General features: G+C 37.2%; 1 protein-coding gene across 1 annotated transcript in view; it reads right to left on the bottom strand.

Annotated features, from left to right (window-relative positions):
* LOC111154466 (zinc finger GRF-type containing 1) overlaps nt 1-18,246 on the bottom strand; it is an 83,087-nt gene that overhangs the window by 63,800 nt on the left and 1,041 nt on the right. The window contains exons 2-5 of the mRNA XM_022514079.1: nt 17,195-17,275; nt 10,300-10,359; nt 8,771-8,956; nt 6,171-8,433 (exon numbers count right to left, since the gene is read on the bottom strand). Coding sequence (XP_022369787.1) covers nt 6,171-8,433; nt 8,771-8,956; nt 10,300-10,359; nt 17,195-17,275 — 2,590 coding nt within the window. The remainder of the gene's footprint in view (nt 1-6,170; nt 8,434-8,770; nt 8,957-10,299; nt 10,360-17,194; nt 17,276-18,246) is intronic.

Here is an 18,246-nt window from a genome sequence, read left to right as displayed (position 1 = left end):
TGAATGAAAGCAGGAATACAACTTAAACTTGAAGATGAGGTATTCTTGATAATTGTTGAATCTTGACTTTGGATATTTCAGGATTCACTGACTATTCTCTCTGTATATCTATGTAGTGTATGTGCAGTCAAACATTTTCAAGATAAAAATTCAAGAAAAAGGGCTGTCTGTGTGGCTCAGGCAGTTAAGCATTCACCTTTGACTCAGGTCATGATTGCAGGTCCTGGGGGGGGCGTTGAGCCTCAGCGGGTAGCCTGCTTCTCCTTCTCCCTCTGCCCCTCCCCCTGCTTGTGCTCTCTCTATGTCAAATTAACAAAATCTTTTTTAAAAATCTTAAAAAAAAAAAAAGTAAGAAATAAGAAAATGTTGATTTTTTTTAAATTCAAGAAAGAAAATTTTCTGGTTACTTAATAGTAGAAATGCTTCCTTTTTTCTTTTTTCAAATTAATTGAAAAATACCAATGCAATAGCCAATAACCTGTACTAAAAAATGCTAAAAATGAAATATTAACTGTTAGAATAAAGCCAAGACCATTACACTGCTGCTATGTGCAAACATAGATGAGAAAAAAGCACTTAATGCTATTTCTGAGTCTATCTTAAATGCATTTGACTTTGGTTTGAGAAAAAAACCTTCAATTATCTTCTAAGTACATTGTGCCAGGCACTGGGGAAACAGTAGTTTCTTAAAAAAGGAAGGCCACAGAAGATTAAAAAAAAAAAAAAGATAAATTCAGATTATGATACAAAAGGGCTTCATAACAAAGGTTGATATGACAGAGAATAATGTTAGATAGGATGATTGGAAAGATCTCTCACGTGAAGTGACATCTAAATTGAGATCTGAATACACGAAAATAGCTGGTAGCTATGCCAGAGGTAAAGATGTTCAGACAAAAGTCCTAACACATATAAAGAGTCTCCTGCCAACAGGAGAGTTGTCAAGTCTGCAGAATAGAAAAGAGGAGAAGATGGCCAGGCCATACCACCTGAGTATCTGTTTAAAAATAGGATTTTTTTTTCCTTAAAGAAAAAGCTACATATTCAATCATTTCAATTTCTTCTAAAGTCTCCAAGAAGACTATAATTTTAAAGTGATTATTAGAAAGAAAGATTGAGGGGCGCCTGGGTGGCTCAGTGGTTTAAGCCTCTGCCTTCAGCTCAGGTCATGATCTCAGGGTCCTGGGATTGAGCCCCACATCAGGCTCTCTGCTCAGTGGGGAGCCTGCTTCTCCCTCTCTCTCTGCCTGCCTCTCTGCCTACTTGTGATCTGTCTCTCTCTGTGTCAAAGAAATAAATAAAATCTTTAAAAAAAAAAAAGAAAGAAAGAAAGATTGACTATTATTGTAAAAAAGATAATCAGAGGCACTTGGCTGGCTCAGTAGGGGGAGCATGCAACTTTTTTTTTTTTTAAAGATTTTATTTGACAGAAACACAGCGAGAGAGGGAACACGAGCAAGGGCATTGTGAGAGGGATAAGCAGGTTTCCTGCTGAGCAGGGAGCCCAATGCGGGCCTGGATCCCAGGACCCTGGGACCAAGACCTGAGCAGAAGGCAGATGCCCAAAGGCTGAGCCACCCAGGTTCCCTGAGCATACAACTCTTAATCTCAGGGTCACGAGTTCAAGCTTCTTGTTGGGTGTAGAGATTATTTAAATAAAAAAACTTTACTATAAAAAAAATTATAGCTAAATCTAGTGTAAACTTCATTTTTAGTCAATTGTTATTTCTGGTTTCATTATTTTCCTGTTAAAATTCAGAATTAAATGAAATTAAAGTAAGTGGATTTTGGAACCTGATGCTATTTCTAAAACAGGCTTTAAAAAGGCATTTGGGGGGTGCCTGGGTGGCTCAGCAGGTTAAAGCCTCTGCCTTCAACTCAGGTCATGATCCCAGGGCCCTCATCGGTCTCTCTGCTCAGTGGGGAGCCTGCTTCCCTTCTTCTCTCTCTGCCTGCCTCTCTGCCTGCTTGTGATCCCTGTCAAATAAATAAAATCTTTAAAAAAATAAATAAAAATAAAAAAATAAAAAGGCATTTGGGGGTGCCTGGGTGGCTCAGTCGTTAAGCATCTGCCTTCAGCTCATGTCACGATCCCAGGGTCCTGGGATTGAGCCCCCAGCACATGGGGTTCCCCACTCTGCGGGAGGCCTGCTTCTCTCCCTCCCACTCCCCCTGCTTGTATTCCCTCTCTCACTGTCTCTGTCAAATAAATAAATAAAATCCTAAAATAAATAAATAAATAAATAAAAAGGCACTTGGTGAAAATTGATGTGTTTTCCTTTACTGCATTCACTCAAGAATAAAACTCTAAATGAACATTTCTAAGATATATTCAGTCATCCCACAAAAACTTCAATCTACGGGAAAAAAATCATAACACTTTCACATATCCTAAATTGGTGGTAAAACCAATTCTTACTCCATGAAGTCAATTGTTATATTCCAATAAATAGATTCAAGTTTCTCAGTGTCTCAAGAAAACCAGCTTATTCCTTTCCAGAGAAATCTATTATATCAGAAAATAAATAGTCAATCCTCATTACTCAGATCCTACCTACTTACTAAAATTTATTTGGAACCCTGAAATCAGTACCCTGTGTTTTTGAGGTTATTTGTGGACATCCAGAGCTACAAAAAATGAGTTGCCTGACATACATTCCCAGCTGAGGTAGAACAAGGTGATACTCTGCCTCCTTGAGCTCTCACACTATGAACAAGTATCCTTTTTGTGGTCTATTTAGTACATTTTTTACACTTTGGGGCTTCTTGTAAGTGACTTTGCTATTTCAAATGTTCCCTAAGCATACTGTCTAGTGTTTCTAAGTGCAAGAAGGCTGTGATGTCCTTTACGGAGAAAACGTGTGTTAAGTGAAGTTTTTTCCAGGAATCACTCATTGCGTAGTTCACCATGAGTTCAATGTTAACAGATCAACATTAATTAATGCCTTTAAATAGAAACACTCATAAAAACAAGATTTTGATCAATTGATAAAAATGTTCTGACCAGAGGTTTGATGAAAAATACCCCTAAAAACAATGACTCATTTTTCACTAATTCAGTGTTTGTGTTGATTCAATATTTTATTTATTTGATAGAGAGATGGAGCACAAGCAGATGCAATAGCAGGCAGAAGGAGAAGAAGCAGGCTCCCCACTGAGCAAGGAACACAATGTGGGGCTTGATTCCAAAACCCTGGAATCATGACCTAAGCCAAAGGCAGTTGCCTAACCAGCTGAGCAACCCAGGTGCCCTGTGTTTGTACTGATTCAATAGAACATAACTATTGCAAATAATGAGACTCAACCATAATCCTCTTTCCAACTTGATGAGAAAAAAGATTTCCTAAAACTAAATTCTATAATTCCTATATCTTCAATAATAGGAATCTATATCCTTATATATTACATAATTTTATCTGCCCCTACTTATTTTTCATGAAAATTTTTTTCCTTTTTAATTTTTTAGAAAATAAACTATCAATTGCCATTAAACTTATCTTTCTCTGGAATCCCTTGAGATATTTAAATAAGAATTCAATTTTTAAAAAAAAGAATTCAGTTTTAACTTTTGAGTATCTCCAAGTACATTGTTCATTCACATTTATATGTGTCTAATATCGATATTTACTAATATGTTCTATATTGGTTTTCTTTTTTAAAAAACGCTATTGGCAACATACCATAAGCAAAGTCAAAAGACCAGTGACATACAAAATAGAGTATCTGCAACACACATCACCAATAAGGGGTTACTATCCCCAATATATTAAGAAAAAAAACTCTTAAAAATTAATGAGAATAAAAATACCAACAGCCATTAAACATCTGGACAAAAAGGTAAGACAGTTCATGAAAAAAGATGTACAAATGTTGCTTAAACATATGAAAAGATGTTAAATTTCACTTGTAGTTAAGAGAAATACAAATTTAAATACACTGAAATGCCATTTCTCATTTATCAGATTAGCAAAAATTCCAAAGCTTGGCAACACACTGGCAAGACTGTGGAGAAACAAGCACTCTCATATATTACTGGTGGGGATAAGACATGGAGGGAATTTTGAAGTTTCTAATAAAGTCACACATTTACCCAGCAACCCTGCTGCTAGGAATTTGTCCTGAAGACCCACCTCAAACAATATGCATACACACACACACACACACACACACACACACGGAGAGCTACTTAATATCACATCATTTGTAATAGCAAAGTATTGAAGACAGGTTGCATAATGATGGTTCATCCACACAGTGGAATATTACACAGATATAAACAAAAATGAGGATGTGTCCTATGAATTGATATGAAGCAAACTTCAGGATATATTAAGTGAAAAGAAGGTGCTAAAGAATATATAGAGTATACTATCTTTTGTTGAATAGGGAGGGAACAAGAATGTAAATACGGAGTATTTCTTTTTGCAAAAAGAAACACAGGTATGACATATTGGCTCTGTCTAGCAGGTAGGTAAGAACAGGATGAAAGGCACAAGGAAGGCGTATGAGTTTATGTTTTTATACAGCTTTGATTCCTGAACTAGATTAATATTTTACATAATCAGAAATAAAAATTAATCAACAAGGATGGGCAAAAAAGTCCTCATACTGAATATAAACAGTGAATTTAACTATATTTACATCAAATTATAACATAACCACACTAAAGAGAATAACCCAAGTAACTTTTTAAAGATATTTATTTGAGAGAGAGAGTGCACCTGCATATGTACATGAGCAGGGGAGGGGCAGAGAAGGAACCTCAGACTCCCCACCAAGCACAGAACTGCATGTGAGGCTCAATTCCACCACCCTCAGAGCATGATCTGAGTCGAAACCAAGAGCTGGATGCTCAACCAACTGAGCCACCCAGATGTCCCACCCAAGTAACTTTTGAACTTAATACTCTATGTATTTTCAGTAGGATATATTGCAAAAACAAACCAAAAGAGGGGTGCCTGGGTACCTCAGTTAGGCATCTGCCTTCAGCTCAGGTCATGATCTTGGGATCCTGGGATGGGGCCCCACACTGGGCTTCATGCTCAGTTGGGAGTCTGCTTCTCACTCTCCCTTCCCCACCATTCAGGCTCTTTCTTACTCTCTCTCAAATAAAATCTTAAAAAAGGAAAAAAAAAAAAGGGATTTTTGAACTTTACACATGTGTAAAGGTTTTTTGTTAGTAGTAATACTAAGTGTAAAAATTTGGAAGCCATTTGATTTGTAATATAGAATTAAGGAAGTAAACATACTAATGTTGTTGGGAACCAGGGCCCTTTCTCATTTTGGTAGTAAAGAAATACAATCGTGAAATTGAGGAAGACAGGAAGAACCCAGTGGTTAAGAACTGGAATTAGAGAGATCAATATGAACTAATGATTATTTTTTAAAAAGTATCTCCTAACACCTGTTCAAAAATGTCTGATGGGGGGGCACCTGGGTGGCTCAGTGGGTTAAACCCTCTGCCTTCGGCTCAGGTCATGATCCCGTAGTCCTGGAATCGAGCCCCACATTGGGCTCTCTGCTCAGCGAGGAGCCTGCTTCCCACCCACCCATCTGCCTCTCTGCCTACTTGTGATCTCTGTCAAATAAATAAATAAAATCTTTTAAAAAAATGTATGATAGGAATGGATATTTACATACATACTTGCTTATATGTGCCTATATATGCTTATTTCCAGAAGGATACCCTGGAAGGAAACTAGCTAATTCTTAGGAGTGGACTGAGGGACTATACTAGAAAGGTGATTTACTTTTCACCATTTTATCCTCTATTAGAATTGATTTTACCAAGTACACATATTGCCTATTTAAATTTACCAAGTACACATATTGCCAATATGTCATACCTGTGTTTCTTTTTGCAACTATCTAATTCTTAGGCACCTGGGTGGCTCAGTAGGCGAAACATCTTTGGTTCAAGTCATGACCTCAGGGTCATGAGATCAAGCCCTGCGTCAGGCTCTGTGCTGGGCATGTAACCTGCTTAAGATTCTCTCTCTCCTTCTTCCTCTGCCCCTTCCCCTGCTCACACTCTTCCTCAGGCACACTCTTTTTCTCTTAAAAAAAAAAAAAAATTTACTATGTAATTCTTTAATGTAGCCTCCAAAGCAAATACTTTCCAACCTCTGAGCTATACAGAAAACAATCCAAAACGAACATGCCAATCTAACCTTCAGGATTGTTATCTGGCTCATCAGTCATCTTGCTCAGAGTTCCTTGTTGTTTAAAGGTAGTACTTTTCTTTTTCAATATTTCCAAGCCTTCTAAAGCCGTACTGTGTTCAGACAATGACTTTAAAATGGAAATGTTATTTACTAATCCAGAGAGTTCCGAAGGATTTCTAGGACTATTACAATATTGTTTGCTTTCTCCATCAGTTTCTACTTCAACATGGTCATGGTCTAAACTTCTAATCCTTCGCAAATCTTCAGATTCAGGAATATATGCTTCCGTGTCTTTTGAAATAGGATGCTTTTTTCCCAGAGGATAAAACAAAGAATTAGAAACTTGGGTACTTGATTTATCAAGAGCAACACATTCTTCAGAGTGATTATGATTAACATTTAATTCTTGGATACTGATGTCACTGCTCAACGTTGAGAGTAAAAGCCATTCATCATTTTTGTCTAAGTTACTTCCCATAATAAAAGGCTGAGGCTCAGCCTGTTCTGAGAATGGGCTGTTTTTAGGAGTCTGATCAGTGGCTATGTTCAAACAAGGAATATGTAAATTTGAGCTTATATCTTTAGATTTACTATGTAGTGAAGCAATATCATAGTTAATTCTGACTTTTTGAATACATTTATTAGCATTTTCATTATTATCTATAGATACATCATCAGTCCCCTCTAAAGATGAGTCAAAACTGCTTAATATATCACTACACTCTTCTATTTCTTTTCTAACGTTTCCAGTTTTCCAAGGTCCTCCGTCAACACCTACACAAGCTTTATCACAAAACTCTGACAGCAGAGTCTCTTTAATAGGAAATGTCTCTGTAGGTTTATCCCCAATTGATGTTAAAAGAGACAAATGTTCACTGCCAACTTTCTTACAGCTTGTATCTTCACATCTCTTCTGAACACTTGAACTGCTGTCATTAACCAAAGTTTCCTTTACCCAACCCTCTGAATACTGGGAAATTTTGTTGTCTTCCTGTGATTCCTCCTCAGTGTCACTGGTTTCAAAATTGTTCAGATTAAAACTCACCTCCACAAGTGGCTGTGTTACATTACTCACAGGTTCAGGAATACTGTCATGATTTCCATTATCAGTATTACTTTTAGAAAGCACGTTGGTAAAGTCATTAGAGATCCTAGAATTGCTAGCTATAGAACACTCAGTTTGCAGACGTTCAGATTCTGGCAGGAATGACATTGGCCGTTCATACTTCTTTACCTCCTGAGCATTTTCTCTACTGAGAGTTGATCCTTTTGAACACATCTTGTCATTTTGACTAATAGGTATTTTATTATTCTTTTTAATGTCATATTCTGATAATAAGCCATCATACCCCACACTGTTGCAAGTAACTGGTAAGCTGTTGCTTTTACAGAATGAAGGAATTTCCAATTTGACTTCCTGATCCAATGACTGATCACTATCATCTACTGGCTTGACTTCATTATACTTTTTACCCTTTTCAGCACATGTTTCAGAGACCTGTATCCTCTCTTGTGCCAAAAGGTCTTTAAAATCTAAATTTGTATTGTCTCCCTGGGCCTTCGGTTTCCTTTCTATATTATTTCCATCTTCAGCAGAAGAATGTACAGGTGAGCTCTGGGAGGATAAATACATGGCCCATCGGCTTTTATTTCTCATGGTATTTTCTGATTGATGCTGGTGGTGTAAACTGTCTGTGCTCTTCGGCTCAGCACACTCTTCTTGTTCAACTATGCACTTTGGTTTAATAGGGATGTTTACAGGTCCTTGTAGTTGTATCTGAGGAAGATGTTCTGTAGTCCCAGAATTTAGTTCTTCAAATGTACCAGTTGATTTGGACTTCAGAAGAGCTAATATCTGTGCTTTGCTTCTGATGTTTTGTGAAACTCCTAAACAGTGAGATGTCAAACCATCTTTTTTTAAGATCTCACTGGTCAGTGCAGAATCTGAATGCTTATTTACAGAATAGACAGGAGAGCAAAAATAATTTTCTTCACATTTCATTTCTGGGTTATTCTTGAAGGATGGAGTAGAGACAACCGAAGAAAAATGTAAGCCATTTGTCTCTCTGTTTTTGTAAGTGACACTGTTCTCAGGGTCTCTTGGCATATTATTTATATCTTTCTTGCCAGCAGTAGAAAACAAAGGAGGTGTGCTATAGAAGGGAGAAAGAAAAATAGGGCCAGGTTTCTTAGCCTCAAGTGACTCTGCGGATTCACCATTTTCTGTAATAATCATTTTCTTTGGCACTGGACGTGGTCCTCGAAAACCCTAAAAATATTAAAACAATTATTAGCTGTTCCGTTATCTATAAAGAAACTTTGAAATGGACTGGCTTTAAAAAAAGGGGGGGGGAGAAAAGGAAAGAAAAGAAAAAGGAATGTGTCTATTTTGCAAGGTAAAGTAATAAAGATATAAAATTTGCAAGATTAAAATGTAAATACTCATTTGTATTAAGATTTTTCTAATTAGGGTTTACTTCCTCACTACCTAAACATTTATTATGAAATACCATTTTAATGATAGAGTACAATAATGTCAAATTCACTACTTCTTGAAATAATATTAGAAATATATACTGATTTATTATTTCAACAGAGAAACTTACAGTAAACTTTCTTTTTAAACCAGCAGGCTGACATCCAAGGAACCGGCCAGAGGATATTAATCTCTTTGGATTTAACTCTGATGCTTCCTTAATGACATGCTGTTTAACAGCTATGTTTCCAGCAACTTTAACCTCCTCAACTGTGATTAAGTATCGATCACTTTCTAGGTCATCTCCAGGCTTCACCTAAATTTTAAAAGAATAAATTTTTAAAAATAAATTTAAAATCACATACATCTAATTATTTGTTCATGTGTTCTAGTAGGTCATTAGCACTAGCAAGACACAAAAGATAACAAACAGTTATTAAACGTATGAATCAATAGTTAAATCTTCATTTATTATTCTAGACTAGTTAACTATCAATAAGCACAAAAAAGGATGATAATAATATAGCAAAATTAGAGCTATCAGGTAGCCTGTGTGGCTCAGTCGGTTGAGTGTCTGCCTTTGACTCAGGTCATGATCCCAGGGTCCTAGAATGGAGCCCAACATCAGGGTCCCTTCCTTAGTGAGGAATCTGCATCTCCCTGTGCCTCGCCTCACTGCTCATGGTCTCTCTCTCTCCTGCTCACTCATTCTCTCTCTCTCAAATAAATAAAATCTTTTAAAAAAAATAAGATTATCAGCCTAGTTGGTGATACACAAAATCTGTGTATTATCACAGATAATATGCTTAGTCTTTCCTAATGAAATAATTTAAAATGAAATAATAACAACAGTAGTTAGACCCAATTAACCATCTACTAAGATAGTGCTTTTTATAGACTCTTTTGGTAAATATGGAAATACCACAACCACTATTAATGCCACAAAAATTTTTTTTAAAAATTTAACACCATGGCCAAAATCAACACAATGATAAGAATATCCACTTTAACACTTTTAGAATGACCATATTAAACTGCAGTTTACATAAATTATTTCTAATTTTTAGACCAACACAGTAAAGTCTATCTTATGGTCTATGTTTTACAGTACAGAATTTAGACACAAGAGAAGCTAGGTTAGCTAGGAAGCATCTAAAAGTGGGATATGAACCCAGAATGACCAAACTTTAATATCCTTATTCTTTACACTAAAATATGCCTTTAGTTCCTTTTCTTTCTCCAAAAGGAAAAACAGAATATTTGAGAAAATATTATATATAGGAATAATTTCTGAAAATAGTACCCATTATAATTCTCAGCCTATTGAGACCATGTAATACAATTAGGTTACAGAGTCAGTTTCTGGGGTCCAGATCCCAGCCCTACCACTGCAATTCTATGAATATGGGCAAGTAACTGAACCTTTCAGTATTGTACTCCTAATCTAAAAAAAAAAAAAATCACGAGTTGTCTAAAGATTAAATGAAACAGTATCTAAAAGTTTTTACCACAGAGGTGGCTAATAATAAATGTTAAAGAAGTACTAGCTATAATTAATACCATTAATACCATGACTATACTCTTTAACAATATTCATAAAGGAAGTAAAGATATTTTTTTAAGTTAAATACAGAGATTTAAGTAACTTAAAAATAATACCTCAAGGCACTTAAGAAATATACTCTCCAAACATTCTCCTTTGTCATCATATAAAATTGCCTATCAAAACAAAAATGTTAAAAAATATATAATTCTGCTTTTCTTAAACATCTTCAATAGCAAATCAAACATGGTTATATAAGTAAATCTTAAAATGAAAGAATTACCCTCTTTGTTTTGGATTAGAAAGTACATCTATTTCAAATATTTCCTAAGCAACTCTTCAGTCAGTGGAAGACAGCAAAGGTATATGCATCAGAAATTGATGAACTTAATCTCTACCAGGAGGATCCTGGAATGGAACTAGGGAGAAAACAGAATTGGAATGCCTGAGAGGGCAAAACAGGAAGCAAGATGAGTAAACGGGGTGCCTGAGTGGCTCAGCTGGTTAAGCATCTACCTTTGGCTCAGGTCATAATCCCAGGGCCCTGGCATGGAGCCCAGAGTTGGGCTCTCTGCTCAGCAGGGAGTCTGCTTCTCCCTCTGTGTGTGCGCACGTACTCTCTCTCTCTCTCTCTCAAATTAATAAATAAAATATTAAAAAAAAAAGATGTGGCATGGAGGATAAGGGGAGATGATCAATGCTTGAAATAAGTCATCGGCATTAGGATAAGAGACTTGTATAAAGCATAAGGAATAAAATTTGTTGAATGGAAGCTATAAGGGAGAAAAAGGAAGTTAAGGTAATTATAATTTTCTGGTTTTCTCCTTGTGTACTTAGCCATTTTTTATAGCAGTTTCTCCACTAGTCCCTTAAATATTGCTGTTTCCATCATTTCGAAGAATAGTTTGGCAGTTGCTTAAAAAGATAAAGAGAGAGATGCCATGTGATCCAGCAAGTCCACTCCACTCTACATACACAGAGAAATGAAAACCTACGTCTTCACAAAAACTTGCACACAAATGTTCATAGCAGCATTAGTCATAACAGCCAAAAAGAGGAAACAACTCAAATGTGTATCAATTGAAGAATGGATAAATAAAATGTGATATATCCACACAATAGACTATTACTGAGCAATAAAAGGAATAAAGTATTGAAGCATGCTTCAACACGGATGAACCTTGAAAACATGCTAAATGAAAGAAGTCATCCAATGAAAGACCACATATTGTACAATTCCATTCATGTGAGAAGTCCAGAATAGGCAAATCTATTGAGACAGTAAGTGGACTAGTAGTTGCTTAGGGCTGGGAGGTGGATACCAAGTCGTAACCATTACCAGGTATAGGATTTCTTTTGGGGGTTACAAATGTTCTAAAATTATGTTGTAGTAATGGTTGCAAAATTCTGTGAATATACAAAGAAAAAATGAACTGAATACTTTAAAGGGGTGAGCTGAAAACCATGTGAATTATATCTCAATATAGCTATTTAAAAGATTAGTGTTTACAAAGGCTCTATCTTTTCCCATCTATTCTTTATATTCTATATTCTCCATTTTTGTCTTTTGAGTAGGCTCCACACTAAGTGTGGAGCTCAAAGCAGGACTTAAACTCACAAACCTGAGAGTGAGACCTGAGGTAGGATCAAGAGTTGGATGCTTGATGGACTGAGCCACCCAGGCACCCCTCTATACTCCATTTTGAGTGATATCATCTACACAAACCAGACCATATCATACTTCTGTTCAAATCCTCCCAATGTCTCCACAGCTCCCAAAGAATAAGAACAAAAGCTCTTACAATGACCAATAAGGCCTACATAATCCCCCTGATCTCCATTTTCATCCTTGCTCACTCTACTCCTTGTTGTCTGCCTAACCCACTAGACAAACATACTCATTTAGTTTACTGGTTTGTAACCTCCATGATATTTCTATGAAGTCGAAATATTGGGGTTCACATGTTGTTTCCTCTGTATCCCCTAGAACAGTGTGTAACTCCTAACAGGTGTTCAAAAAACATCTGTTAAAGAAATAAATGTATGAATCCACTCCAGAAGCTTCAAATATCATCTAAATGCCACATACTCCCAAACAGTATTAGTAGCCCAAACTTTCCTGAATTCCAGGTCTCTGGAGCCAATTACTTAGATGTTCCAATTACACTGCAAATTCATTAAGTTAAAAATGGAACTCAAAATCTTAATGTTGGGGTGCCTGGGTACCTCATTTGGCTAGGAATCCAACTCCTCATTTTGGCTCAGGTCATGATCTCAAGGTCATGGGATCATGTCCTGAGTTGGACTCTGCCCTCAGGGCAAGGTCTGCCTCAGATTTTCTCTCTCCTGTCCCTTGCCTCATTTGCACGAGTGCATGCACTCTCTCTATATATACATGTATATATAATAAACAAATAAATCTTTTTTAAAAATCTTAGAAGGATTTAATTGGGAGGTTTTTGTTTGTTAGGGAAACTAAAATGCTAAAGAAAGAAACTTTGAGGCAGCTGTCTGGCTCAGTCAATACAACATGCAACTCTTGATCTTGGAGTTGTGAGTTCGAGCCCCAAGTTGGATGTAGAGATTATTTTAAAAGGAGGGGACAGGAGCATCTGGGTGGCTCAGTCTTTAAACATCTGCTTTTGGCTCAGGTCATGATCCTAGGGTCCTGAGATTGAGCTCCCCATCAGGCTCCCTGCTTGGTGGGAAGCCTGCTTTTCCCTCTCCCACTCCCCCACCTTGTGCTTCCTCTCTCGCTGTGTCTCTCTGTCAAATAAATAAAATCTTAAAAATAAATAAATAAAAGGAGGGGGCAGGGTAGCACCCAGCTGGTTTGGTAGGAGCATTTGACTCTTGATCTCAGGTTTGTCAGTTCAAGCCCCATATTGTGAATGAAGATTATTTAAAAATAAAATCTTTGAAAAAAAAAAAAAAATCAAATAGGGCGCCTGGGTTGCTCAGTGTGTTAAAGCCACTGCCTTCGGCTCAGGTCATGATCCCAGGGTCCTGGGATCGAGTCCCGCATTGGGCTCTCTGCTCAGCAGGGAGCCTACTTCCTCCTCTTTCTCTCTGCCTGCTGCTCTGCCTGCTTGTGATCTCTGTCAAATAAATAAATAAAATCCTTAAAAAAAAATCAAATAAATTTATAAATTTAAAATATTTAAAATTTTATGTTTGTTGATAGATGGATTATTAAAAGTATCTAGCTTGGGGAAACCGGATGGCTCGGTCAGTTGAACACCTGACTTTTGCTTTTGGCTCGGTTCATGATCTCAGGGTCGTGATATGGAGCCCTGCATCAAGCTCTGCACTGGGTGTGCAGCCTGCTTGGGATTCTCACTCCCTCTCCCTCTCCCTCTGATCCACTCATGCTCACACGCGCTCTCTCTCTCGCTCTCTCAAAAAAATAAATAAATAATAATAATAATAATAAAATAATTTTTTAAAAGTATCTAGCAGGGCACCTGGGTGGTTCAGTTGGCTATGTGTCTGCCTTCAGCTCAGGTCCTGATCCCAGGGTCTTGGGATTGAGTGCCATATTGGGCTCCCTGCTGAGCTGGGAGCCCACTTCTCCCTCTCCCTCTGCTCACCCCCAACTCATGCTCTCTCTCTTCCTCTGCAAGCTCACTCTCAAATAAATATTTTTTTAAAAAGAGTATTAGCTTGTTCAAGTTAAGCTGACTGAACACTAAGCCCACTGAAAGTTAAACTGAAGTTAATCGTATTTGTAAACTGAACTTGAAGTCTTAAAGCAAAACTAGTTTTTCTTTTTCTGTTTTAATTGTTAATTCACAAATAAGTAGCCTTTCTACATTGAAAAGCTCCTTCTATTGATAACTTCACACTGAAAGATACACGGAGTAAGAACAGAATATGGAATAAGTCCATCAGAGAAAGACAATTATCATATGATTTCACTCATGTGGAATTTAAGAAACAAAACACAGGATCACAGGGGAAGGGAGGCAAAAATAAAATAAGATGAAATCAGAGAGAGAGAGGCAAACTATAAGAGACATTTTTTTTGAAGATTTTATTTATTTAGGGGCTCCTAGGTGGCTCAGTGGGTGAAGCCTCTGCCTTGGGCTCAGGTCATGATCTCAGGATCCTGGGATCCAGCTCAGCAGGGAGTCTGCTTCCCCCCCACCCCGCCAGCCTCTCTGCCTATTTGTGATCTATGTCAAACAAATAAATAAAATCTTTAAAAAAAAAAAAAAAGATTTTATTTATTTATTTGACAGAGAGAATGAGAGCACAAGCAGGGGAAGCAGCAGAGGGAGAGGGAGAAGCAGACTTTATGCTGAGCGGAGAACCCGACATGGGGATTGATCCCAGGGTTCTGGGATCATGACCTGAGCTGAAGGCAGATGTTTAACCAACTAAGCCACCCAGGCGCCCCAAAAGACTCCTGACTATAGGAAACAAAAACTGAGGGCTGCTGGAGGGGAGGCAGGTGGGGGGATGGGGTAACTGGGTGACGGGCATTAAGGACGGCATGTGATGTAATAAGCACTGGGTGTTATATGTAACTGATGAATCACTGAACTCTATCTCTGAAACTAATAATACACTATGTTAATTAATTGAATTTAAATAAAATTTAATTTAAAAAAAAATTTATTTACTTATTTGTCCGAGATAGAGTGCAAGCATGAGCAGGGGTAAGGGCAGAGGCAAAGGGAGAAGCAGGCTTCCTGATGGGCAAGGAGCCCAACACCAGGCTTGATCCCAGGACACTGGGATCATGACCTAAGCCGAAGGCAAACACTTAACCTACTGAGCCACCCAGGAATACCTAAATAAAATAAAATTAAAAAAATATATATATATGGAGATCTATAACTGCTGAGGAGTAGGGCTAATAAAGTTGTTCTTTCAATTCTGTAGTATTAAGAGAAACTATAATAGACTGGTTAGGATATGGGCTCTGGAGCCAAAAAGGCTAGGGTCACATATGACTCCTCCACTCTCTAGCTGTGAGATCTGTGGACAAGCTACTTTATCTTTCTGTGTCTCAGTTTCAATCTCAGTAAAATATATACAAAAATAGTACTCTAAAAGTGGAGTTATGTAGACTAAGTTGACACATTTATAGCATGCCTGGCAGATGACAATTTAAGCTTTTTAAAAAAATTGATCTGGGGGAGAGTGGCACTGGGGGAGGGTTGCTAAATAGATGAAGGGAGTCAAAAGATACAAAACTCTAGTTATAAAATAAATAATGTATAGCATGATGACCATAATTAAAAATACTGTATTGCCTATTTTCTTAAAGATTTTACTTATTTATTTGACAGAGAGAGAGCATGTACAAGTAGGGGGAGCAGCAGGCAGAGGAAGATGGAGAAGTGGGCTCCCTACTGAGCAGGGAGCCCGATGTAGGACTTGATCCCAGGACCCTGGGATCATGACCCAAGCCAAAGGCAGCTGTTCAACTGACTGAGCAATCCAGGCGCCCCACTGCATTGCATATTTAAAAGCTGCTAAGAGTAAATCTTAGAAGTCCTTATTACAAAAAATGAAAGAAAAAAATATTGTTAACTATGTATGGTGACAGATGGTGACTACACCTACTGGGATCATTTTGCAATGTATACAAATATCAAGTCATTATGTTGTATACTTGAAACTAATATTATGTTAAATGTCAATTATACCTCAATAAAAATAATAAGCAAATGGAGCAGATTGCTCTTCCTAAGTGGGTGGGCCTTATCCAATCAGTGTAAGGACTGAGTAAGAGAAAACTCCTCCTGCCTGACTGTCCCTAAGCTGGGACATAAATATGCCTTTTGATTCAATCGGAAACACTGCCTCTTCCTGAGTCTCAAACCTCCCATCATTTATACTGAAACTACACAATTGGCTTTGTTGGGTCTCGATCTTACCAACCACAGATCTTGGCACTTGTTAGCCTCCACAATCACATGACCCAATTCCCTAGAATAAATTTTTTTCCCTCTCTCTTCACACACACACACACACACACACACACACACACACACACACATAGAAAGAGAGATTTGGGGATCTGAATGGCTCAGTGAGTTAAGCATTTGTGTTTGGCTCAGATCATGATCCGAGGTCCTGGGATAGACCAGGCTCCTGCTCAGTTGGGGGTCTGCTTCTCCCTCTCTGTCTACTCCCCAACCTCATGCTGTCTCTCACTCTCTCTCAAAAAAAAAATAAAATAAAATCTTTAAAAAGAAAAGATTAAAAAAGAAAGATTTACATTTCTTTATATATTTCTGTGTAAGTACATATATGGCTGAGTTCTAAAGAAAACTTCAAAGTTGGAGAAGAGAATGAGCCCACAGAAAATACTGAGATATCAGTAAGCAACCTCAGAAAAATGTGGTGTCACAGAAGTCAAACAAAGAATTGTTATGAAGCATGGAGCAGCCAAGAGTGTTGCACAAGGTCATAAGAACTAGTAAGAGAAAATTACAATTCGGCAGATGGAGATACTTGAGATGAGAAAAAAAGCACATAAAGAAGGATCGCCATATCTAGTAGAGTGAAAGATCACCCAGGTAAATAATTCTCTCAAGACTGATAGGATCATATCATAACCAAAGTAAGATTCAAAGAAAATGTGAAAATAGAAGAACTCTACAAAATTTTTGGAAATTGGCAACTTTCCTAAAACAGTGTGTCAAACTCTATATGTACCATCTCACTCTGAGCATTACAATGTTTGAAATATATTTTAAAAGGTTTTTTGTACCATTAAACTCTTATTTCCTACAAAGATAAAAATGTTTCAAAATACCTAAAAAGTTTTACAGAAAATCCATTTCAAATTTTAAAAATCAAAACAAAGTACATACTATTTACTGAACTTTTAAAATGTACAAATTAATCACCGTAATGTGGCAGTTATTTGACAACTTCTGTTTTCATATTATATCAGCTTATGGACATAGCCAACATTTTACCATCTACAGAGCCTTCTTAATATTCAATCAAAAGGCAAGAATCTAGCTTTTGAGTCAACTGCTTTGTACTTACTTTGTTTCCTAAGTGAGTGATCTTCAGAATTCCATCTTGCCATACTTTTGACTTCTTCATCTTTTGATGAGTATACAGTACCTTATTTCCAAAAGGACAAAAGAAATGGTTTCTACTTACATGTATTAAATGTTGCATATTCTTATACCCTTCCTACATATAAAAAATATTTAGACATCCTTTATTGAAGTAAAAGATACCATAACGATAAAAACAAAACATTGGGCGCCTGGGTGGCTCAGTTGGTTAAGCGACTGCCTTCAGCTCAGGTCATGATCCTGGAGTCCCGGGATCGAGTCCCGCATCAGGCTCCCAGCTCCACGGGGAGTCTGCTTCTCCCTCTGACCTTCTCCTCGCTCATGCTCTCTCTCACTGTCTCTCTCTCTCTCAAATAAATAAATAAAATGTTTAAAAAAAAAAAAAAAACACAAAACAAAACATTAAGGATCCTGCCCCACTCAGTTGGTAAAGCATGTGACTCTGATCTCAGGGTTTTGAGTTCAAACTCCATAGTGGGCATAGAGTTTATGGTTATTTTAAATTTAAAAAAAAAAATCAATTTTAAAAAAAGAAACTCGGTAGTAAAAGGCAAGGCACGGGAGAAAGAAGTAAAATCTAAGGAGAAAACTGAAAAGTTAACTGAACAACAGAAATCATTTTGAGCTTTTCAGTCGTCAGTGGCAAGGAAAAAATTTGTTGGGTTACACAGAAGTCATGATCTGTGCTCAAAATGTAGTCCAGAGATTCTTAGAGGTTCCCAAGACTTTTTCAGGGTTCTTGAAATCAAAACTGCTTCCGTGATGTTATTGGCCTTTTCACTCTTATTTCTTCAGACATGCATAGTGGTCTCCCAGGGTTATGTATGTGTAATGTTGCAAAATTCAATTTCAGACTAAATGCAGAGGCAGATCTGAGAATCTAGCGGTCTATTAAATCAAATGCTAAGGGGACTTGCAAAAAAAATGTATAGCAATGCTACTCTTTTCAATGTGTTTTTTTCTGTTGTTGTTTTGGAAAATATACCTATTTCCATTTTTAAAAAGTAATTTATG

This window comes from Enhydra lutris, unplaced genomic scaffold, assembly GCF_002288905.1.
Source record: "Enhydra lutris kenyoni isolate GAN:26980312 unplaced genomic scaffold, ASM228890v2 scaffoldscaffold3, whole genome shotgun sequence".
NCBI classification, from domain to species: domain Eukaryota; kingdom Metazoa; phylum Chordata; class Mammalia; order Carnivora; family Mustelidae; genus Enhydra; species Enhydra lutris.
Note: the sequence above shows the minus strand (reverse complement) of the source record. Positions and strands in the feature narration are given on the sequence as shown.